The 26054-nt window shown below is 33.4% G+C and overlaps 1 protein-coding gene across 2 annotated transcripts in view; it reads right to left on the reverse strand.

Moving 5' to 3' along the window:
* Positions 1-213: 213 nt before the first annotated feature.
* LOC150091751 (putative nuclear hormone receptor HR38) overlaps positions 214-26054 on the reverse strand; it is a 187410-nt gene continuing 161569 nt past the window's right edge. For both annotated transcript variants that reach the window (XM_090385565.1, XM_090385556.1), the window contains exons 4-9: positions 23315-23495; positions 21714-21843; positions 17372-17532; positions 7803-8005; positions 6776-6954; positions 214-550 (exon numbers count right to left, since the gene is read on the reverse strand). In XM_090385565.1, the coding sequence (XP_090241691.1) occupies positions 294-550; positions 6776-6954; positions 7803-8005; positions 17372-17532; positions 21714-21843; positions 23315-23495 (1111 nt within the window). In that variant the 3' untranslated portion in view covers positions 214-293. The remainder of the gene's footprint in view (positions 551-6775; positions 6955-7802; positions 8006-17371; positions 17533-21713; positions 21844-23314; positions 23496-26054) is intronic.

Here is a 26054-nt window from a genome sequence, read left to right on the forward strand (position 1 = left end):
TGTTTTCTAAACACTACAGAAGACTTTATGCTGTTTAGGGAGCAGCTCTATGGCTGAAGGAAGCATTAAGAGCACATTTGGCAAATATTCACCCTCCCCCCAACCCAAATGAAAAGAAAAGAAATTATCAACCTACATTCATTAAATAAGATAACAATAAAGAGAAAATGGAAAGTTGTAATGATTTGTTTGATGAAGAAACAGTTTGTACACTTGACTTCCTGCAAATTACATATAGGAATGAACTCAATCATCATGCTTACCCCTCTCTTAAGCTGTAACTTGAAAAGAATTTAAAATGGTAAACTGGCAACAATTAAGTTCTCAATGAGGGGTGGTGCAGGTATCAAATCTTCCAGCTTCAAGTAGAAAATCCTTTGTAGACCCTGTGCACTTAAGGTTCGCAACTCGGGGAGCTTGGCAAGAATGTGGGAGAAGTAATGTTGTTTCTTTTGAGCTTCACTATTGTATGTTACATGGTCTCGTAAGGAGTTGATAATTTTCATTTGTAGCTGCTCAACTTTTTGGGGATTCTTCAAACCATGTCGTTCTGTTAAAATAAGAAACAAAATTTGCAATATTTCTGTTAGAAACAGGATTATGATGTTTTTATATTATAAGATTATAAGATATTACACAGTTCTGAAATTTCTCATATTTTCTAATTGTTTTTTCATTTTCCTAACAACTCTTGGTATATACATATATAACTTTCTTTCATCTATTTATTTTCATCTGCAAATTACCAAATTTTAAAAGATTTTAAACAAAGGTCAATAAATGGCTCACTAACAGTACAATAACAGTACTAACATACCATTTCACACCTCAAACACTATACTGGTGTAATCAAAAAGTTTATGGACTAACATTTGGGAAACAATTTATCAAGCTAACTGGCAATTCAGGTGGACCTCTTTTGAAGTAGTCTCCTTCACACTGTATATATTGATCCCAACACTTCTGCAATTTCTGTAAGCATTCCAGATGGGCTTCTTTTAGAATTGATAATAGTTCCAAAAATCATTCTGAATAACTTCCTCAGTCATTGCAAATCTGTGATCTTTCAAAGGTATCTTTAAGCTCGCAAAAAAAAAAAAAAAAAAAACCAAAGAGAGATAAATACAGTGAGTATGGTGGATGGAAGACCACAGCAATGAAGTGCTTTGCAAGAAATTCTTGAATAGAAAGTGCTGAGTATGCAGGGACATTGTCATGATGCAAGAGCAAATTCTCTAAAGTACACTTTTCTGGTTTTTCTCTGAATGGCATTGGACAATCACCATAGAAGTGTTTTGTAGTATTTCTGGTTTTCTGTTCAACTATGCAGAAAAATTTCATAATGAACAATACTCTGTGAGTCAAAAAATATGATATGTATGATCTTCACACTTGATCAACTGTCTTACTTTTTTGGACAAGTCCTTGGAGAAGACAGTTATCCAGTGCAAAAAACTGGGCCTTTGTTTCCAAGTCATAGACATGAACCCATGATTCTTCACCAGATCATGATGGAAGAAACAAAGTGTGGATCAGAAAATCCTAACATGCGAGAATGCACCACTTTCTATAATCATCACCGAGGAGTCAGGGCACAAACTTGGCTGAAATGCACTGCATTCAAATCTTGTGTTAAAACCATTGAACATATCCCATAAGAAATACCAATTTCATTAGAAATTTTGTGGATAGTTACATGCAAGAACTCACCACTTTCTGTAATCATAAGAAAGTAGTCAAGGCACAATGTTGGCTGAAATGTATTGCATTTCCAAATCTTGTGTTAAAACTATTTGATATGTCCCATAAGAAATACCAATTTTATTGGCGACTTCATGGACAGTTAAATGTCAATCACGCCTGACATGACTACAAACACAAGCAACTGAATCATTGGTTTTTGAAGCTGAAGGATAGCCAGAGTAAGATTATCTTCAATGGACAAGCAGCTGTCTTTAAACTCTATACACCCACTGAAAAGTTTTCAAATGACACAAAAGATAGTTTTTAAATTTTGTGAATTTCTGTCACACTTTTCTCTAATTTGAAATAAAATTTGATGCAAATGCACTCAGTAAAATCGCTCATTTTAAAATGTGAAAAAAAAAAGGAAAAAAAAAAAAAAAAAAAGAGAGAGACAAACACCTATTTAAAGTGAGCTAATTCAGGCTAACTGTAGGTAAACAGATGAGTCATACATTACTATGCCAAGATGAGTCACTGAAACTGTTGCAACAAGTTGCAATCTGTTATGATGCCACAATTTCAAGACAAAGTCAGTCCCCAAACTATATGATTACACCTCATATTTTTAAAATATCTGTATTTCATTCTCAAATTGTTCATTAGGAGAGTCAGAATTATTTTAAAGTACTAACAACATTTTAGAAAAAAAAAAAAAAATTATTATTTCTAAAGCAAGTGTCTAAGTTACTTTATTGGTAAAAAATTCCTTTTAATTAATGTATGTTGTGATTTATAATAAACAAACCAAGAATAACAAAGTAGATCTAAACTTTATATAGTAGATTAAAAGAGAAGACTTAATTACTGTCTGATATTTTGCTTATCAAAACAAACACTAGTGCATTCCAAAGAAGATGATATCAAAATTCTACCAGGCTTGGGACAATACTTAACCCTTTAGTAAGTGTGTGTTTAACCCTTTAGCAAAAAAAAAAAGTAGTGTTAAAATGAGCAGGAGCATCCTGAAATTTTATTTTCTGACACTATATTGGATACTATACAATTTTAGAGCAAATCTTTCAAGTTATGGAAAAACTGTATACTAATGTATGATTAGTGCTGTAGCATCATGTTGTATGTAACTAAAATAAAAGCAAACTTATATTATGTACAATATGTTGCAATAGCACTAACTATACATTAGTTATATTTTTCCATTGCTTGAAGAATTTTCTCTAAAATTGCATGGAATTTAAACTTTTCATATATCGAAAAAATGATCTACATACACTTAGGGAAAATGTTTCAAGTTATGGAAAAATACAATTAACGTATGGTTAGTTGCTAAAGTCTAACATCATGCTGTGTGCAGCTGTATTGAAAGCAAAATTATGTTTTGTACAATATACAAATGTACAGTTAGTTGTACATTAGCTATATTTTCCATAGCTTGAAGCATTTGCTTTAAACTGCATAGAATTTAAAACTTCTCATTCATCTGTAAATATAATAAATGTCCCATATAAATATTATTTTGGGGGGATACAAAGACTAATAGTTTAACAGTAACCGCAGGCAGAGGTGAAGGTGATTCTTGCACAACTTCTATTAGAATAAGAAGCGACCTGGAGCGAGGGGTGTTGGGGGTTTCAGGGACGGATGGCAGTCATCATGGAATAGTTGGGTATATGGGATGTGTTAGGGTAACAAGGAATAGGCATAGGAGCATGTATGCTTGCATGTATACCAATGCTAGAAGTATAGTAAATAAATTTGATGAATTTGAAGTGTTGGTCAAGACATCAAAGGCGGATATTGTTGGGATAGCAGAGACGTGGTGTCACAAAGATATAAGGAATGCAGAACTGGAATTTGGGGAGTACAATGTGTACAGAAAGGATAGACAGGACAGAAAGGGAGGGGGTGTTATGCTGTTAATTAAGAAAAACATAAAATCAAAGGAAGTGCACCCAGTTAATATAGATGAACAGTGCTCTGTTGAGTCAGTTTGGTGTGAGATAAGCACTGCGAAAGGAAAAATAAGGGTAGGAGTGTGTTATAGGCCTAATGACTTGAATGAGTACAATGAACAATTGTACAGAGAAATAGAGTGGGCCAGTAAATCAGAATGTCCTATAATGGGGGATTTTAACTTCCCAGATATTGACTGGAACTTGTGGGTTGGTCACTCACACACTAGTCAGACTTTTGTGGATTTATTGGATGATTGTTTTCTGCAGCAGCATGTTCGAGAGGCAACCAGAGAAAGTAACACTCTTGATCTGGTTATCAGCAGTGATCATTCGTGTATTAAGAATTTGCAGATAAAGGAACCACTAGGTGGCAGTGATCACAGTGTGCTGAAGTGGAATTTACTCAAAGAGGTAACTACCGTCAGGGGTAAAGGAAAGGGTTTTTGCTTCCGTAAAGGGGAGTACAGTGGTCTCAGACAGTTTTTAAATTCTGTACAGTGAGATCAACTGACGATGTTACCAACAGTAAATTCTAAGTGGGAAGCATTCAAGGAATTAATCGTGGAAGCTACTAGACTTTATATACCGATTAAGAAATATCGTTCAAGGTTTAGGCCTAAATGGTTATCAAATGAACTAATGAGACTCGTGACAGAGAAGAAAAATGCATGGGATGCATATAAATTATCAGGTGACGCAGAAGCCTGTGGCAGATATAAGCTAGTCTGTAATCAGGTCACAAAGGAGGTTCGGCAGGCGAAGGCGGATTACGAGAAATCTTTGGCAAAAGATGCTAAGAAAAACAGCAAGGATTTCTTTACTTATATAAACTCTAAAAGGAAGGGGATGAATATGATTGGTCCACTTGACATCGATGGTTCGACTGTTGATGATCCTGCTCAGATAGCAAACAAACTGAATGAGTATTTTGCATCTACATTCACACGTGAGGAATTATTACAATTTGAAAATGGAAAAGGGTTATCAAATTGTAGCAGTGTGCTTAATGATTTTGTAATAACTGAGAGCAAAGTGGAGGAGAAATTGTTGAAGTTAAACATAAGAAAGGCACCTGGGGTGGATGGGATCTATCCAGTTATTTTAAAGGAGGCAGCAAAGCAACTAAGCAAACCCTTAGCCATAATTATGAGAGCATCCTTGGACTCAGGGGAGGTTCCCACGGACTGGAGATGTGCAAATGTGTCCACAATTCACAAAGGTGGATCGAAGGGTGACACGAGTAATTACAGACCAGTTAGTTTAACTTCTGTTCCGGGTAAAATAATGGAGTCACTGGTTAAAGACGCATTGCAGGATCATCTAGACAAGACTGCAGCAATAATTCAAACACAGCATGGGTTTGTTAAGGGAAAGTCTTGTCTGACAAATTTGATTGGTTATTATGATGTGGTCACAAAGGAACTGGATGCAAAAAATAATTTTGATATCATATACTTGGATTTCAGGAAAGCTTTTGACACTGTTGCGCATGGAAGACTACTGTACAAATTGGAGCAGAATGGTATTAAGGGTAAGTTGCTACAATGGATAAAAGGATGGTTAAGTGGGAGAAGACAGAGGGTGGTAATCAATGGGTGCTGCTCTTCGTGGACTAATGTTATTAGTGGAGTCCCACAGGGTTCGGTGTTGGGTCCACTGTTGTTTTGTATATTTATCAATGATATTGATGAAGGTATATCAGGCTTAATGTCGAAGTTTGCAGATGACACGAAGGTTGGCAGGGTTGTTAATGACAGTCATGGCAGTGTGCTACTGCAACAGGATCTAGATAATTTGGGCAGATGGGCTAAGAAGTGGCAACTGAAGTTTAACCTTGACAAATGCAAACTACTGCATATGGGTAGAAGTAACCCCAGAGAAACGTACCAACTGTGTGGTACTACACTTAAGGTGGTAGAAAATGAAAAAGACCTGGGAATAATTGTGCAGTCAGATATGAAGTTTTCTGAGCAATGCAGACAGGCTGCTAGGGCAGGTCATGGGGTTTTGTCAATGATATATAGGAATTTTGCTAGCAGGGAAAAGGAGGTGATTGTCCCTCTGTATAAGGCAATGGTCAGGCCACGCCTTGAGTACTGCGTACAGGTCTGGAGGCCTCATTTTAGGAAGGATGTAGATTTGCTTGAGCGTGTACAGAGAAGAGCAACACGATTGGTGAGGGGAATGAAGGGATCCTCTTACCAAGAGAGGCTTAAGTTCTGCAAATTGCAGTGGCTGGAGACTAGGCACCTGCGCGGTGATCTGATTGAGGTCTATAAGGCCTTGAATGGGTTGAGCACGCTGAATTCTGATGGGATCCTTCCACTTGTTCAGATTACGAACCTACGGGGACATAAGTTCAAATTAAGAAAGGACAGATGTAGAATAGATGTGCGGAAGTTTGCCTTTAGCCAGCGGGTGGTTAATTGCTGGAACAAGCTTCCATCTGTCGTTGTTGAGGTTGATAGGTTAAATAAATTTAAGGAGGAACTGGACAGGCATTTGGAGGGAATGGTGTGATTTTTTTTTTTTTTTTTTGGCTGATGCTGCATAAGCTCCTACACTTGCTTTCTTGCATCATGTGCCACTACTACTACTACTACATATGTGCAATCACATGAATAAACGTATACCAAAAGTCACAATGTTTTTAGTTATTGATAGGTCTTAAAATGATGCACAAGTGGAAATGCACCGTATTTTATTTATGGCAGCGATATTTGGCAGCGAGATTCATGTTTCAAAGTTCAGACAAGTCTAACATAATTAAACCTATGATACTTCATGTAAAAAAGTGCAAATCAAGCATCGTTATTTTTTACTTATGGAAATATTTTGTTCCATTTGATGATAGAACCGAATAGTTACAAAACCAGTCAAAAACTGTACACAAGTACAGCTGTTCAGATGAGTTTATAACATGATAAATTTGAAACTGTTACACTAACTTTTGAGTTTGGTGAATAATGTTATAATTAAGAACTAATCAACGCAAAGATACTTTTGCATTAGAGTACATTAAAAAATTTTTAAAATGCCACAGTACTTTTAATCATAAAATTTTTTGTGCATGTAATTTTCTTAATATATTAAAAATTAAATATTTCATATATTACCTGTTACAAGAGCAAGAGCACAGAGGCATGCAAAAGCAGAAATGTCAATTTTCATATTGTGCAAGGTTTGAGAAAACTGCTCAATTCCTGTCAACCAATCCCCAAAACTCTGTTGGCATAGCTGTCTATGAAGGACCATCCCATTACAAAATGTCAGTTTCTCATCTTCTGGCTTTATTCTAGAAGCAACAGAAAAATTCATTAACCAATTCATTTGGCATTAAAAACTAAATATTTAATGCAACTTCTATCATAATTTCTCATATTTTAAGAATCAATTTCTATTCAAATAATAGGCAACTTGAAATGTTGCACACATCTGAAAATCTTATATCGAAACACCAGTGTCACTAATCCTAAATATTAATAGCATACTTTTGACCTTTGAGTTTTATTGAAAGGTATGTCCATCTATGTTCCAATCCAATGAAAGAAAAATGAACAAATCTGTTCTCTGAATGTTCTTTATCAGACATAGCAAGCATTTTTTTTTTTTCTTTATATGTTTTTTGTGGTCATACAGGGTTCTGTTTGATCACAAAATCAGAAACATATAGTATGAACATTTGAGATGTCTCTCACATGTTCATATCAATAATACTATATGCATTGTAAAACTAAAATATCATATTTATAACTGCAATAAAAAAGTAAATATAAAAAAAAATCTAACCCAAATGGTTACATGGATTGCTTTTCTTTCATATACAATAGTCAGAAGCTTGGAGAAACTTGTAAATTCTGTTTCTCTTTTATTTTCAAGAATTTCCTATTTTTCAAGATGGCCAATGCTAGTTGTAATGTAGTATGTAATGTAAAATTGTCTCGTATAATATGACTACAAATTTTTAACAGAGAAACCGAAGATCAGGCTTTTCTTAAGCATTATGTTACTGGGGGCTTACAGATTCTCCTACCACCACCCCAGTCATGACTGCTTACAGGCTAATTTTCAACATTTCTATATTGTAGAGATAAAAATCAAAAAATCAGGGGAAAGTCATATTGCAATAAAGTTGACACTAACCTATAAGCCATTCGTAGAGCAAACAGCTCTAAACTTGCTGATTGGAACAGCAGAGTCTGATCATCTTTATCTAGTTCTGTGAATCCAGGGATCTTCTCAGCAAACAGGCGGATGATATCAATTGATGATGTTAACAGATTATAAAATTGTTGAATTCTTTCTGCCTCAGTATTTGGAGTATCATGCTCACTTGGTTCCCTATACTGTAAGGAGTAAATATTTATATATTTTTCATTAAGAAAAGAGTAAGTTATTTAAGAAAGCATAATTTCACAAAATCAATATCAAATTACACGTGCTTTTAGACTAAGCATTTTATTGTAACTGACTTACTCTAAAAAATAACAAATATGAAGAAAATTTTTAGAGACAATTAAACTGAAAGACAAGGATAAGAATATCATGAAGTAGCTGATTTTGCTGAAATGAGTCAAGATTAAAAATATTGGATTTCACAATTCAAATCCATTAAAAATAGCATGTCTTATATCTTTTCAGTGAGAAATGGAATGTACTAGAATAATAAAACTAAATTCCTAGAAATGCAAAACTGTCATCTTGTTATGAAGCTACATATATTACAAATCAGGTTAAGCCTTGAAAAAATATCTAATGTTTTTTTCAACAAAGCAACAGCATCTCATTTCTGATTCTGATTTCACACAATTTAAACTTAAGAAAGCATAATTTCACAAAATCAATATCAAATTACATGTGCTTTTAGACTAAGCAAATGTTCATTTTGGAATATTTTGAGAGCACCTGTCAAATATTACTTAGCTTTGCCTTAACTATTAATAAATATCTTTTGTTTATATTTCTATTTGTTATGCTAGTCATTAATGTAACATATTCAAATGTTTGCATATCCAAAAGCTCGCCATTTTCTGTCGTCTTTAAAATCACATGGAAATAGTTGGTTGAATGTCATGGTCTGACAGACAGTGAAGCAGCTACTACAAGTGGACACTCTACTCAAGACTATGGGAATGAATGGTTTGATCCAATCTTCTTATTATTAATGATGTGCACAATACTATAATTAGCAGGAATGTGCTGTAAGTTTGGAGTTTCACTCTTTGTTGTGCTGTAAGTTTGGAGTTTCACTCTTTGTTCCAACATTAAGATAAATAATATACACTAGTGTTCAAAGAACATGTATCACCCCTTAAAATTGTAATTGTCGTCCGAATAACATAAGTATATGGCAATATTTCTTACAGATTGCATCAGATAAGATTGACATGCATAGGTGATGATGTAATATTGCATCAGCTGTTACTTTCAGCCTTATAAGCATGCTCTGCAAGAGTTGCAGTCATTCCTTGCTTGTGTCAGGATGGCGAGTTATGTGCAGTTGATGCCACGAAAAAAAGAGTGCTATTGTTGCTTTACGTGAGGAAGAATGTTCTTCCTGTCATATTGCTTATAGAGTATCTTGTAATCAGTCAACAGTGAGTAGATTTCTTTCCAAACTTCCTACCATCATTTGGCGCATAATGGCCTTTAGCTGCCGTTGCACCATAAAATCTCCAACGACAACTTTCCAAACTCAAGAATACTGGTTCTGCTGACAAGAAAAAAGGAACTGTACACAGAAAAGTCTCTACGCCAAAACAGGACTGCCTTTTGAAATGCTTATGCCTTAAAAACCGTAAAACTTCTTCGTCTGAGATGAAAAGAGAATGGGAAGAACGTACAGGAGTGGTAGCAAGTGCAGTAACAGCCAGAAGACACCTCTTCAAAAATGGACTTGTGGCAGGTCGTCCTAAGAAGATGCCCCTCCTCACACAAAAAATGAAAAAGGCCCAATTAATTTGGTGTAAGGAGCATGTCAAATGGACCCACCTGAGCAGTGGAAGTCGGTTATTTTCTGGATGAGAAAAAAATTCAACCTGCATGGCTCTGATGGGAGACAAACAATTCACCATAGAAGTGGCGAAGAATACCATCCAGACTGTATGGTGTCTACAGTGAAATTCCCTACCAGCCAAATGATGTGGGGAGTGCATTTCATATCACAGAGTAGGTCACCTGCAGTTTATAAAAGGTTCCATAAATGCCAATGGATACATGGCTATATTGGAAGGCAAATTGCTGTCAACCATTAGAGACCATTTCAACCTGCCAAGTAACTGCATCTTTTAGGATGACTCTGCTTCTTGTCATCGGGCAAAATGTGTAAGTAGGCACTTCTGTAGTTACTTTAGCTTCATTTCTGCATTAGAGGTTTGCCAGTAATGTGTTTACATTTGTTACAGGTAAAAAAATGGTTGGAAGAACAGCCCATTACAACTCTTAGCTGGCCAGGAAACTGCCCAGTCAGACCTGAATCCTATAGAGAACTGTTGGCATTGTGTGGAATCTGTAGTTGCCAGAAAGAAACCAAAGACCTTTCATGAATTTCAGGAAGCCATAATTTGTGTTTGGAATCACGAACTATCATTTGATTATCTTCAGAAATTGATCTTGTCAATGCCTGAACAGAGTGCTGCTGTCATCAGGGCCAGAGGCAGTTCAACTAAATATTAGTTTGCATCTGGTGAACGTTTCATTTTGTTTTCCATTTAAAATGATAAACTGAAACAAACTGAGGGCTTCTGATAAAATTTCAGACATAACTGTCATGTTTACCAAAACTGTTGTATAAAGGCGGCAAATGTTCATTTTGGAATATTTTGAGAGCGCGTATCAAATATTACTTAGCTTTGCCTTAAATATTAATAAATATCTTTTGTTTATATTTCTATTTGTGATGCTAGTCATTAATGTAACATACCATCACAAAAAAGGGTTAGAAATGTGAAATTTCTAGGTGATGCACTTTCTTTGAACACCAGTGTATATTATATATAAGAAAATACATAAAAATAAAAGACTTTGTTACCACTTGGAATGGGGAAATAAATTAGTTTTTATTGATATTTATATCACATCTGAGCACATTATCTATACTAAATTGTTAGCAGGTGATGTTTCACGATTTTTACCAAATCTTATCATCAGGCCAACAGAGGTCTGTAGGTTAAAAAATAAAACTAATTTATATACTAAATAGTATATAATTACATTACATTACAGAAAATATGACATTAAAAATACATCATCCATCTCAAAGCAAGAGATACTAATAACGTTAAACTGGAACAATACTATGCTGTATAAGAGAAAACCCAAAAAAATTGGTAGAGTTTAATATGTATAGATCAAATTATGTTACATTAATATTCAAATAATACCATTCGCTAACAGGTTCTGAAGCTTAATTCAGAGCAACAGTTATTCCAATTTGTTACAATTTTCTAGCAAGATTAATTCTTATACTCTTTACTAATACATATATATATATATACACACTTAACATTCTGATATATGTACATTAGATGATAATTAATTAATAAAAATAATAATAATTAAGTAACATCAAAAATATTAAAAACTTAGAGACTGTAGGTACCACAAAGTCTTCACTAAAGCTACTTATACAAAATGCTGCTATGCTAAGGGTAGAATCTTTATAAAGCTAGAGCTATCTACATTGGTCTGATGATAGAATTAGAGAATATTAGCTCTAAACCAATGGGGAGGAAGGAATATTGTCATAGGTTAACAGAATTTAGAGATAAAACCTCAAGCTAGTAATTAAGAGATTAAAGAGAGGGAGAACTTGATATTAATACCTGGCATTAAAGAAATTAAAAGAAGTTACAGTAAAGGCATCATGCTGAGGTTAAGTAACACAATTAAGCTGCACAGCAAAAGTGAAAAAAAAAAAAAAAAAAAAAAAAGGGTATTCTTAAAATTACATAAAATTAAAGGCTTAACAAAATACTGGCTAATTCAGTGGCTATATATATCAGTTTCTACAGCTTCTAAGGAAATATCTTCTGGTGTTGTTGACATTATTTTTTCTCTCAATGTGCTGACACAATATCATCAACACCGGATGACATTGATGTCGTCGTTATTTACATATATAACATATACTGTTATATATAATCTTAATATGTACATAATCTTAATTAAAAGCACATTTGCATATGTATAAATGAGTCTGACTATGACAGATAAAGACACTCACTCTCATCTATTCATTCTCCTCTTCTCCTTCAACACTCCAGTATTCATCATTTCATCTAAATCTGTTATACCCAGTGGGGTTGTTTTTGTTGTTGCAGACAATATACAAAGAGTAATATGTGTTGTATACATATATTACACTGTATATATTGTCTCTAAATTGCATGTGTTCTGAAGTTGATTTTATGTTTGCTGGATGAAAAACCCAAGTTTGCAGGAAGAAAAAAATCATGCTACCCTTGCCTGAGACTGACTAACTCAGCCACGTTATGAAAAAGACCCATAAAAATTCCTCCCGTCATCAACAGGACTTGAACTCAGGTTTTTTCCATCCGGTATGGGGAGATGGTAATGCTACCAACTGTGCTAGTCATGAAGGCCCCAGTGGGGTGTACAGGTCACTAAGAGTACAAATCAGTATAGAAGAACTAATTTAACTCTTCACTATTTTCTTCCATGCTCTCCTATTTTATGTTTGTTCTTCAGCCAGAGCCAGAATAAGGCCTGTTCCTTCTAATGCTCTTAGTGTCATCAACCTGCCTTCCTCCTAGTTTGCTTCTGGGTTTACTACCATTCATTTTTGCTTCAAATATCTTATTTAGCTAATCTTCATTATCCCATCCATCTTAATTTTCTTTCACTTACCTTTAATTGGATATTTGTTACAAGATTTTTTCTTATATCACCAGTTCCATTTATTTTCCCTAAAATCTCTTATTTCTGGAGACTAAGTTTTTAACAGTTCTTTTTATTCTTATCCTGTTCTCTACCCAGTTGTTAAAATAGGCTTAAAAAACTGTGTTACAAATAGATAATTTTGTCTTTTGGCTAATTTCTTTTCTGCTCCAAATAAATTTGTTTAACTGGTTTCCTATACTTCTGCTTTGCTTATTCAAGAAGGTACTTATTGTGCAAGGTAGGATTAAAAATTGACAGGGCTGAATTTGTATAAATATCTGAATGTTGAATTAGAAAAAGTTATTTCATTTTGTAACCTGGAAATGTCTAGAATTTTTAAAGTAGGTGGCATTTTTGTCTCATAAGCACAAAAGTTTATTTTTATCTATTACATATAGTAAAAAAAAAGCTTTATCAAGAGGTAGGATATTTGAATGGCCTATGCTTCAAAGATGAACGCAATGCAATGTCATTGATGATGATACAAGGGATGCCAGACTTTGCATACTAAAAAATCATGAATTTATCTTCTGAATTAGAAGCATTATTCGGACCAATAATCAAATAAGAGATGAAGACATGATTTCTCAAATTGGAATGTCATATTTGATATTTTAAACACAAAAAGATCGTGAAATTTCTTTCTTCAAGTTTTTAACAGCAGATCACATGGAAACAGGAGTTTTCTCCATGTATATTGTCTGTAAATTATGTGTATTTTGTGGTTGATTTTCTGTTTGCTGGACAAAAAACTCGAGTTTCCGGGAGGGGGAAAAAACCATGCTACCCTCACCCGAGACCAACTAATTCAGCCATTTTGTGAAAAAGGCTCAGAAAAATTCCTCAAGTCATTGACAGGATCCAAATTCTTTCCACCCAGTGTGGGAAGGATGGCGATTCTACCAACTGTGCTACCCATAAGGGCATGCTTTATGCAAGTTTTTTAAAAGATCAACAGGTTCTCACTACATTCCCATGACTTTCATATAATTTGTCATAGCATAAATATTTGATTCTGGCATCCATTATTTGGTCAAAAACCTGACTGTCATCCACTTACACTCAATAATAGTTTCTAAATCTCTTCTCCAAGATACTTGCAGAGGAATAGAATTCCTCTGTTGTTTCCACATTTAGCTTTATTACTCATTTTATGTATTCATACAATTAATGCTTTGTTCCAATCTTCTGGAAGAAAACAAGAAAACAAAACTCTAAATAATATTAGTGTATCCTTCAAGAAAACAACCTCTAAATAATATTAACGTATCCTTCAAGAAAACAACCTCTAAATAATATTAATGTATCCTTCAAGAAAACAACCTTTAAATAATATTAATGTACTAATATTAATAATCACTGTGATACTATTTTTCTTTAGCTTCACATTTCAGGTCTAATTTCATCTACATGTGCAGTCTTTTGATACTCGATATTTAACATAGTCTTTTCCACCTTAATAAATATGTAAATTTTCCCCCAATTTCACTCTTTCCTTTTCTTCTGTGATGTCTTCAGCTACTTCATTTAGCAATTTGAAGTATTTACTCCATACTTCTAAAATATTTTCTCTTCTCTTTGTTTCTTTAACTTTTCCAGCTATTCTTTATTTATTAAAGAAATTGATTAACTAAATGCCAAAACATTTTTCCATCCTTCTGATATCTGCTTTCTTTGTTTTTCCAAAATCTTCCCAAGATTTTTCTTTAGCCTCTTTCACACATATCTTGGTCACCTTGGTCGATTGATACTTTTATTTACATTACAATAAGAATTTCAGAATTATTTGTGAAAAATTTCTTATAGTATTTTTTCTTTAACTTCTTGATCCACCATGAAATTCTAATTTCCCATCTTTATATACCATTTCTTTGCACATCCTTTCGTAGTTTCCACTAAAGTTCCCTTGAATTTTTGCCATTCTTCATGTCACATTAGCATCAAGAATGCTATTAAACTTTTGAGCACAAAAATCTGTTTTTTTATACCTTTGTATTGGTACTACTTACCATTTCTAATTTTCTCAATATATAACATGATGGTTACTTCCAATGTCAGATCTTCTGTACACCCCTGTATTTTCAACTAGTTGTTAAAAATTGTTTTCTATAAAGATATAGCCAATTAAGCTTTTCTTGTTTCTGTATCATACTCCTTCCACCTAAACGTGAAGCTATCTTTATGCTGAAATACTGTGTTTATATTAGTATTAGTTTAGTAGTAGTAGCAAATGATGCAAGCAGGCTTATAGAGCAGCAACAACAACAACAACAAAAAAAAAAAAAAAAATCGCTACCCACATCACTGTTCATCCCCTACAAGAATTTATCTAGTTCTTCCTTGAATTTATTCAAATTACCCGCCTTCAAAACAACAGATAGAAGTTTGTTCCAACACCCGCTAGCCAAAGGCAAACCTCTACACATCTATCCTGCACCCATCCTTCCTCATTTTAAATTAATGCTCACCTCATGTGTGTAGTCTCAGCAAGATTGTAAAAGGTTACAAGAATTTTGTACAAAATTCTGGTAACCTTTTACGATTATTATTAGGTTTATCTTTCTCCAAATTTTTTTAAAAATATTGTTACAGATCTGTAATTGTAATTTCCTACCCTGCTATTTAAATCTCCAACTAATATTAACCTTTCTTTGTCATTAGTTTCTCTAATCTCTTTATAAGATATCAGAGAACGTTTCTTTTTTTTTTTTTTTCTTAAGCTTTCAACTAGATTGCATGCACAAACAAACTTTCACCCACCTTTCTTATCTGTATTTTGCTCACCTAAGTCTACTGGATAATGCTTCTTAGAAAATTTCTTCCAAATTAGCTAAAAGGTACTGCTACACTTTCCTTGCACTCACAAGTAAATTAAAAGATTTTACCCCACATGTATCATATTTCCAGAATAAATCAGTTTATAGTTATTTTGGTTATGGTCCTCCTGTATTTATCCTCTTAATTTCTGTAATTTCTGTGATACCTGTTCTTATAACATATTGATCTAGTTCTTCTGCTAATCAAATTCTTTGCTGTTTACGAGCTTATAACATTGATAATACCTATCCTCTTATTGGGTTTTATAACTGTAAATGGAATATAACCATAGTAGTTATATACGTATTGTTAATTGTAAATGTTACAATGTGAAAATTGCACATATTCTGTAAAAAAAAATTGTGAGTTATGGGATTTATTTTGAAAAGCAGACAATTACTTTTATTAAAATATTATCTGAGAATAATATTTTAATAAAATATTAAAATCTTTTTTGTAGTGATTCAACGGATCCATGCAGGTCCAAACAAAGCTATACATGAGAAAGTCCTTAATAATATCTACTGTAGCATGAGTTCACTTGTGAAAGCTTCTCTCATGGGTAGCACATTACTTACGTTATGCTGAAAATTTATCATTTAATGAATTACGCTGGTTATGGTAAGTCTGGATTGCACAAGAACAAGTAGAACTGATGCAAATGTTTTGAAAAACCACAGTCTCACCAGCCAGGAACATCTTAATTTAATTAGTCAACTAGTAGTTAAGTACTTAACTAGACTGAAATGCACCAGTATATGTTGTTGTTTCTTTGTTTGTTATTTGGTTTTTAGGAGCATTAGCAACTAAGGCCATATTGCTCTGGGGATATGCAGTGGTCATACCCTGACCTTTCCACATCTTCTGTGTTTAGTGGTCATGGGCTCGAACCCCGGTCTAATCAAGAAGCGTGTGCTACGCACTGCTGCTCCTGCCCACCTGGCTACGGAGGCACCACACCAGTATATAGCAATACATATATAGCATCATACTTCAGGCATATAACTATACTCTGCTATGCCCATGACATTTTCTCATATGTTGCTGCATTACCAGATCTTTCAAAGAGATATGGTATTAATAAATGATTTATGGCTGTGCTTGCACACAGAGGTTAATTGTGTGTAATTTATGGGTAAATCGTGGGATTTTCCTTTGCTCAGAATACAGCATTTCAAGGGCTGGAACTGTAGTACAAGAAAAAATTAAAAGAGGACTCTTCCCATTTTGCCATGTACAATGCAAGTTACAATAAAGAAGCACAGGCACTCCGCACTGATATTAGTGAGTTTCCTGATGAGCCAGGAACTTGTCTTGTACCAATACAATTACCTTCAATTGCTGCATGTAGTATTCCAAGTTCTGCTGCCCATTTCCATGTTGACTTTGATGGCAATTAATCAATACAGGCAATGAACTGTCTATTCTGGCTTTTGGCTGCCTGCTGTGCAAGTGCATCTTTCACATTGCCAAATAAAATATTAATTCTCCCCATTTTAATAATGTCTTATACAGAGGGTTTCCAAATCATGCTTTAAAAGTCACCTATCCCAGGTAGATGATGGCAATTTTTTGTGCACTTACTACTAAATGCTACTCAATGGTATTGCTAGTAGTAACCACTAAGGAGTGCAGTGCCAATCTGAAATCTGCTAACACAAAAACTGAATTTAATAGCAAATTTTGCTCAACTGTCACCAAAGTCATTAAATTTCTGCACAATGTGTGCCATCTCACTTCAGGCACTTTTTAAAAAGCATGCCTATGGTGGGACATTCATACTTTTTAGATCTTTATACATGAATTATGTGAAAAAAGAGATACTGTTACTTTTCTGCTATGCTATACTACTGAAATTTAAAAAAAAAATTACAAAATATTAAAAATGATAATGCTGCATAAAATCTAGAAAAGTAGATTAAATTCTAATATATAAACAATTAGGGTTTATATCTGCAGTTCTCACAGTATTTACAAATACAGTCCAACTTTACCTGTGAATAATCTAAATTGGCAATATCTGGAGTGGTATCAACATGGGCACGAACCAAAGCTGTAATAAGGCTGACAGGAGGTGATGGAGGTGATTCTTGTGGAGACCTGGGTTTTGATGGCAATCTTCCACGGCGTCCTTTCAGACTGTCTGTACGAACCACTAAAAGGACAACAGGAGGGAACACAGTTAGACTTACTCAGAAGAATGTGAAAAATACCATCATCAAGTACTCTAATATCACTTTATTGAATTTATGTTGATATGGTAATCAAGTTTTACAAATTAGAAAAATACAATTTTTTTTTATATAATAATTTTTATGCAAACTAAATATTTAAAACCAAATTTTAAAGGAAAATAAATATTACTTAAAAATAGCATTTTAAACAAGATAAATATTACATAAAAGCAGAATTTTAAAATAAAACAAATATTATATAAAAACAGCATTTTAAGTGAAATAAATATTTAAAGACAAATTTGTATGAAGATAAAAGCATCTTTGGGAAGTTAAAATATTGATTCTTCTTAATTTCCTCCCTTGCTCAAGTACATAAAAAAAATTTATTTATGATACATGCTATTTCTTCATACAAAAAAAAAAAAAAAAAAAACTTTTTATTTTACATATTAACTAAGAGTATGTCCTGTTCAGGTTTAAAACCAAAAAATTATATATTTTAAAAAATTAAGACTGGAATTAACCCTAGAATACATTTCATAAAATTTATGACAAAGCAATGGTCTCCATCAATTTAAAAGAACATATCAGTATACCATAAAACCGAGCATGCACGCATTTTCATATTCCATTGTTTGATCATGCCATTGCACATTGTTTCATGTGCAATGGCATGATCATATTTTTTTTAATAATTATTCTTTTCTCTCCAGTTAGTGGTACATTATTAATTTTATGTATTTTTAATATTACAGTATGTTGGAAATTTTAATATAATATATTTAAATTGTGTAACTTATTTTTACAGAAAAAATTTTTTTTTTGATAATGTCTCAGAAAAATTCAGAGGTGATGATATTTCCTTCTGACAATATTTACAAAGCTTTAGATCTATTTTTCTCTAATACAATGTGCACCTTCTCATCAAGATTGTGGAGGATGACCACCACTTACTCGTATTGTGAATACTGACTGCGGTAAGCCAATATGCAAACAATATTGAGCAAAATGCTATCTTCAATGTGATAACATGATGTAAAACAACTTCAGATATGTATACATTAGTTATCTTTACTATTCTTTGTAAATAAAATTATTTATTCCCCCAGATAGTTTTTTTTTGACAGAGTCATAAATTATACAAATAGTAGTATTAGTGCCTATTCATTTATCAGTAGTATTCTAGGGTTAAATAAAGACAGGTAAAAAAAATGTTTGCATTGTTGGGTTTTATTTTATATCTTAGTTTTATAATTAACATAGATAATTATTTCCATAATAATGTATCTCTTCAGTAATATTATCCCTCCAGAGTTTGAAATAATACAAATGACTAGACGAACACAATATTCTTCACAGCTCCTTGTTAGCATACAGAAAAATTAGGGCTATGTCATTTGATTTAGGGTATCAGATTTAAGTAATTTAAAACTTAAGAACACATCTTGATTTTAAAGGAAGGATCTAATGAGCAAACCACAAATCAGATCTAATCAGTTTACTGATATCTGAAAATAGGTCTAATAGTTCACAGGGTCATCTACATTTGGGACATGCATAGATATATATAAAATGGATCTAATATAGATGGCCCAATTTCCAATAGATGTACTGAGATTTCTGCTCATTGTAACAATCCACTTTGAAGAAAATATCTAAAAATGTATCATAATTTAGTGTTTTCACGAGCAACAATAAATGCCCATTTCTAGTAGCATTTGTAAATTCTTTTTGGTCCTTTAAAAGTATACTAACAATAGTGATCAATTCAATGTAGTATTAACGCTTTACTTCAAAGTGTTTTTTGGATATTAACAATTGGATTTAACTTTATACAGGAATAAAGTGAATTGTACATGTCAGGCATAGACTCTTTCTGTACATAACTATGAGCAAGTTGGGTTTACTACTTTTAGTGCATAGATCTCATATTGTAAAGGCACTTCACCATGAGTATGTTGATCTCATATGTCCACAATATGAGACCAATGCATCAAACTTGAATTGATTTTTTTTATGGCACAAAAACAACAAAGTTATACTGCACCACCAATGCATCAAATAGCTACCCAATTTCTTCAGAGTTATGTACAGAAAGAGGCTATGCCCTACATGAATAATGACTTCAGATAGCTTTCATAGCTTGGAAATTTTATTAATGCTCATTTTTTTTTAAACTGACAGTCACCTCCAAGTCTTTGATTTTTAAAAACAGCCACTAGCTTAACCTTTTCCAGAGTATGTAAATAAATATATATGTATAAGATTTTTTATGTGTGAGCCCTGAGGGGTACATATACAGTATATATATGTTTTTCAAGGTTGTTTGAAATACATTAAAAGCCTTCGAGTAAATGCTACCACCTCTTATCTGTGATTCTAAGTAATTGTAGACACAGTTTATAACAGATGGAAGCACAAAAATAGATTTTAAAATCAGAGGAAGAGATTTCGCATGTTGGTCATTGCTGTCTGATTTTAGCTTACAAAAGCTGTAATTCTCTGAAGATATAATTCAGATATAGAAATTGATAAAGCTGAATAAAGTGGTTCATAAATAGACAGTAAAAGATAGTATTCAATAAAGAAGTAACAACAAGTTTTTTCAAGATTATTCTGCAAGGTTTTTAAAAAGTATTATTTGATTTCTGAAAAAATTTCATTCTAATACTGAGCAACCATGTCAAAATAAGAAAATTAATATTTAAACATTTATGTACGAAGTTTTTCTTTTTACAAATTTTCATAATTTCATGTTATGTTATTTTAGTTTTTAGGAGCATTAGCAACTAAGGCCATATTGCTCCGAGATATACAGTGGTCATTCCCTGACCTTTCCGCATCCTCCGTATTTGGTGGTGACGGGCTCGAACCCCGGTCTAATCAAGAAGCATGTGCTACGCACTGCTGCTCCTTCCCACCTGGCTACGGAGGCGCCCATAATTTCATGAAGAAACTTTCTCCACAGAGCTCACTGCTGCTGAAACACTCACTGTTCAGGGTCCAAACAGGTTAAAAAACCTCATCTAAAAGCTTGATAAGAAAGTTTCAGAAAGACTAATAGCAACAGAAGTATGAATTAAACGAATAAATTTGTAACATATAGTAGACAAATTATCACTCACCCTTTTAAAACCAGTGATTTAATATGTTCAGCATAGTTTGTGTCCATACAAAGAATACCTGGTTGCCAGTTAAACTTAAATTTAAGAAAAATTTTCAAAATTAAAGTTTGTTGGGAGTTAACCAAATTTAAAAAAAAAGTTGTGGGTAAGCAGCAGCATAGTGAAGATCCTGACATGTGAGAACTTGCCTCTCTCTCTCTGTGGTCATCAATGATATGTGAAGAAGTGCAAGTGTTAAGATGGCTGAAACATATCCCACTTCCAAATCTCGTGTTAAAAGTGACTGCCATGTGCCATAAAGAAATACCAATTTTACTAGCAACTTCACAGATAGTCAAATGTTGATCAGGGCTGATCAGGTCATGAACATAAGTGAGTAGATCACCAGTTTTTGAAGTTAATGGGCAGCCAGTGCAAGGATCATTTTTGCTGAAAAATGTAGCCCACTTTTACTTTGTGAACCACTGTAAAGCCTATGAGTGAAAAACAGCATCTATACCAAAAGTTGTTTGTAACATTTCCTGTTTTTTTTTTTTGCATTTTCCCTAATTTGAAAGAAAATTTTATGTAAATTTGCTGCTCAGCAAAATCACTCATTTTAAAATATGTTAAAACACATAAAACATCTTCCATCCAACATGCACTAATTCAGACTGACTGCAGATGATTCATGCATTACTACATCTAAATAAGTCACTGAACTGAACTAGAAATCTATTATATTATAATGTTTAACAGATTTCTATTATACTCAGTATGGCCACTGGAGCCGGTTCACAATTTTACTGCAGCCAATGTATGAGCACAACAGTTAACAATGGGCCATGCAGGTTTGTGGCAATATGTGCACCCATATCCAATATGTTATCCCAGAACAACCACAAAAATAATTATATATTTAATTATTCATTATTTTAATTTTAAAAAAATTATGATTAAGCTAGTTTTATCTTTGAAAATAAAACTAACTTAATTTGCTAATAACAGAGAATATACAAATATTGCATGGATTAATCAATTTCTCCATTACCTACCTTCTTTAACCATGCCAACAGCCAAGCATTTTTGGAAACGACAAAACTGGCATCGATTACGTCTACGTTTATCCACAGGACAGTCTTTATTTCCAAGACAGACATATTTTGCATTTTTTTGAACAGTACGCTGGAAATAAAAGAAAACATTTTATTTCAATTTGCAGACAGTTTTACATAAATAGGTATATTCCTAAGTCATATTTACAGTTATGTTTATTAGCCAGTTTAGGAAAAATAAAATTATTTCACTTGATTTCGAAATTATTTCATAATGAACTGAAGCTTTTCATATTTATTCAACTTCAGTTCATTATTGACACGAATAATAAATTAACATATGACTTATTCCTATGTATTCATTTAGAGCAGTGGTTGGTTTCCAGCTGGTGGTTCATGAAAGTGTTTCAGGGTGTTAGCACTAAAAATTCTGAAATAGCGTCTGCTTAGATTTACAAAAGGCCTCTGTAGCCAAGTAGTCAGGAGCGGGAATGCAGTAGCACACGCTCTTTGAGTAGACCGGGGTTCAAGCCCCTGACTGCTGAATACGGTCGATCTGCCAACCCGCACTGGACCAGCGTGGCAGATTATGGTCCATTTCCCTCAGCATGAATTGTTGAGGAGGCTTCCATCCTGCAGTGGGCTGATAATGGCTGCACTTTACTTTTACTTTTTAGATTTACAAAGGTATATTTTTGTAAACTACAAAATAGTTTAATATTAATTTGTGTTTCTTTTCAAAATTTATATTTGGGTCAAGTGCCCTTACATAGCGAGCAAGCTTGTTTGTTTGTTATTTGGTTTTTAGGAGCATTAGCAACTAAGGCCATATTGCTCCGGGAATATGCGGTGGTCATTCCCTTGACCTTTCCGCATCCTCCGTATTTGATGGTGACGGGCTTGAACCCCGGTCTAATCAAGAAGCGTGTGCTACTCACTGCTGCTCCTTCCCACCTGGCTACGGAGGCGCCCAGTGAACAAGCGTGACAGGACGTTAGTGAGGGGGGGATTGGGTGCAAACATGCTGATATCTATCACACCATTTGGCTGTGGTAAAAGGGTTCTAAAAAATTATAACTAATAATAAGCAAAGATAGAATAGAGTAAAATAAAATTAAATATAAAGTAATGAATTGCCAATGAAAGAAACCACATCTCCCACAATTTCTTATAATTAGTTTATTATCTTACAGTATATCGCGTTAAATAAATGTTTTTCATACTAAAGTTTTTTTCACTCTCAAAGACCATTGTTATGTATAGGTACTTAATAATAATTTTATATTATTACGCAATATCACTTATAAAAATGTAGTCCTGTAAATATTTTATAATAAAAATTCAGAACTATTATTTGATTTCAGAAAATATAAGTTTAGTAGTTCACGATAAAAATATTATGTTGAAAGGGGTTCACGAGTCAAAAAAGTTGGGGACTGCTGATTTAGAGGATATATTATTTGCAGTATATTCTGTAAGTGAAACTAATGTTGTTTAATTATAGAAATTAAGAATTAAAAAATAAACTATCCACAGAACACAGATCTAAAGGTTGCACATCTGTGCAGGTTTTATTAAGAAAGGTAGTGTTGTTCATTTACCTTAAAAAATCCCTTGCAACCTTCACATGTGCGAACACCATAATGCTGACAAGCAGCATTATCACCACATACTGCACATAACTGAGAAGCTGGAGGATTGGATTCTCGTGTTGGAGATGAGCGACTGGAACCTGATGTGCCACTAGGTGTTGTTGGTGTACTGGGAAGTTGGCTTCGCACACTGTAAATGCAAAACAAGTAGCAAATATTGAAATAATAATTAGTTACTACAAAGTAAATGAATATTAGCATCCAAGAATGCAGATTTTCATTCATAATGATAGTAAACAGTCCAACTAACACTCAAATTAATGTTTCATGCTGAAAATCTAAAATCCCAAGTGTTGGTTTGACACTTGATATTAAAAAATTTTTCCTAACCAGATGTTAACTTCATGTTCTGATACATCTAAGCAGATCTGTGTATACACATGATTGATTCAGATCTTTTTGTACAGTGAACTCAACTTTACTATACAAGATTTCATAAAATAAAACTTTCAAGCTTTTGTTGAGCATATATACAGAAGTACATGATGCACAAATCCAAGTAATGATAAAAAAATAAAAAATAAAATAAATAAATAAATGAATTAAGATCGTACATTCCTTCATAATTTTGAGCACATAAACTACTCATGCCAGAGTGAACCAATTCTTGTGGTATTATACTTGTACTTCAAATGGTGTTTTTATGTTTTATGTCTGCACAAGTATGTGTTCATGGGCCAATTTACATGTTTTTAAGCCAAAAAAAATCTCAGAATAAGTCACTGTGGAAACGCCCAATATATAGACCAATAACAGTGTAAAAAAATCCCAATAGTAGTGATAGAAACTTAAAAAATAATAATTAAATAAACATTATACAAAAACATTAAAAGAATTTTTTGCTACGATAATTTTAATTTTGTACAGAATTTTATTATTTGCAAACAAACTGATCAAATAAATTCTAATAATAATAATAATAGCCATGAAGTGGCAAAGATTTTTTCTCTGGTATGATGGGAAAGTAATCATGCAGGCATTATGCCTCTAAAGTAACACCGTCTCTGCATTCCAAAAAGATAAATTTATTATTATTATTATTATTAGCCATATGGTGCAAGGAAGCCTGGGGCTTATGCTGCACCAGCCAAAAAAAAATTCCCAAATTACCCTGAGACAGAGAGAGAGAGAGAAGTAGAAAGGAATCACCAAGAAAGAGAAGAATGATGATATCCAGCTCAGGAACCTGGGTTTGCCAAACCTATACTCACCAGACGTGAGCCCCCGGGGTTATTTAGCATAATATAACTTACGTAATAAAATAAATTACATTAAAGCAGACATTTTCGACTCTGTAGATAGTCTTTTTCAGTGCTTACAGATTAAGGGTACAGACATGTCAATTTTGTGTATCAATATTATTTTAATTAAATATGTCTCAAAATGATGACTTATTTACAAAATATGCAACATATAAGGTATTAGCATAAATAAATTAACACTGTAGCAAAGTTTTTTTGGAATTTTTTTTTTGCAAATATATGTCAATTCCAACAATGGCAGAACTGCCATAAACTCATTCAGGCGAAGTCTGAACAGGAACTTTGACTCCCAACACATTCTTCCCAGCCAACCTGAGGCCTAGGCTTACTCTGGTTTTTCAGCCTGTTTTTGCAGCCACAATTTCTTTTGAGGCTAACACAAATTTTAAAAATCCAGGAATAAATGGTATTAATACACCTTTACACAATGACAAACTAATTACTAACTGTTCTGTGAAGGATTGGGAGCCAATTTTTAGTGAACCACAAGTACATTACTATTCTAGGGGGATAATGTATGCTGTCTGGCTTTTGTTGTCATTTCTCTGGGTTATATATATATTCTTATTATTTTCTAAATTTAATTTTCTCTATTTTATTAATATTCTTAACATTATAATTAGCCAATATATATATATATATATAGCCACTTGCATTCCGCGGAACACTGCGTGAGTCGGAATTTCCCTGAATGCATATCAGCACTCGGAACTATGCGCGTTGAATTTGATTGAAGCAAAGAAGAAATGTTCAACGAACATGTAAATAGAATTATTTATTCAATTTTTTTTTTATCTCATGCGCAGGAAAAATTACAAAAGTGTACAAAATTATAAAATTACAAAAAGAGAGAGGAGACAGGCATAACGTCAGCAAATTTTACCTTTCCCGCTTCGTTGCAGAATTAACTCTCCAGCTGATAAGCACGCCACTACGGAAGTTGAGGGCTATGGAGATTTAGAAGGGTTTTTTTTTTTTTCCAACACATGACAAAATTTCTCTGCATCTGCAGAATCGACACTGGCGACTTCACCGCATACTTTAATATTTTGGAAACCAACGCGATGCTTGAACCTATTAAACCACCCTTTGCTTGCCACGAACTTAGCTTGGGGTTCGCCGTACTTATCCTTAATATCTTCATAAATACTTGTTGCTTTTGCTTGAATGGCCATTGGCCAATATTATTAATAGCTTTTCCATCTTCAATATAGCACCTGAACGCTGTTTTGTGATCACTGTTGATCCTTTAACATGTTCTTTTATACGCGCACTGTCCCTTAAAATAGTATTCACTGTTGAAGCAGCGAGATCTAATTCCATGCAACAGATGACAATCTTTGTCCTGCTTCGTACTTCTTAATTAACCATCTTCATTTCTAAATCAATTTTGTTTCGTTTCCTAGCACTGCCAGCACTTGCAGTTT

The sequence above is a fragment of the Mastigoproctus giganteus genome, chromosome 1 (genome assembly GCF_048544385.1).
Source record: "Mastigoproctus giganteus isolate SK-2022 chromosome 1, ASM4854438v1, whole genome shotgun sequence".
In the NCBI taxonomy this organism is placed as follows: domain Eukaryota; kingdom Metazoa; phylum Arthropoda; class Arachnida; order Uropygi; family Thelyphonidae; genus Mastigoproctus; species Mastigoproctus giganteus.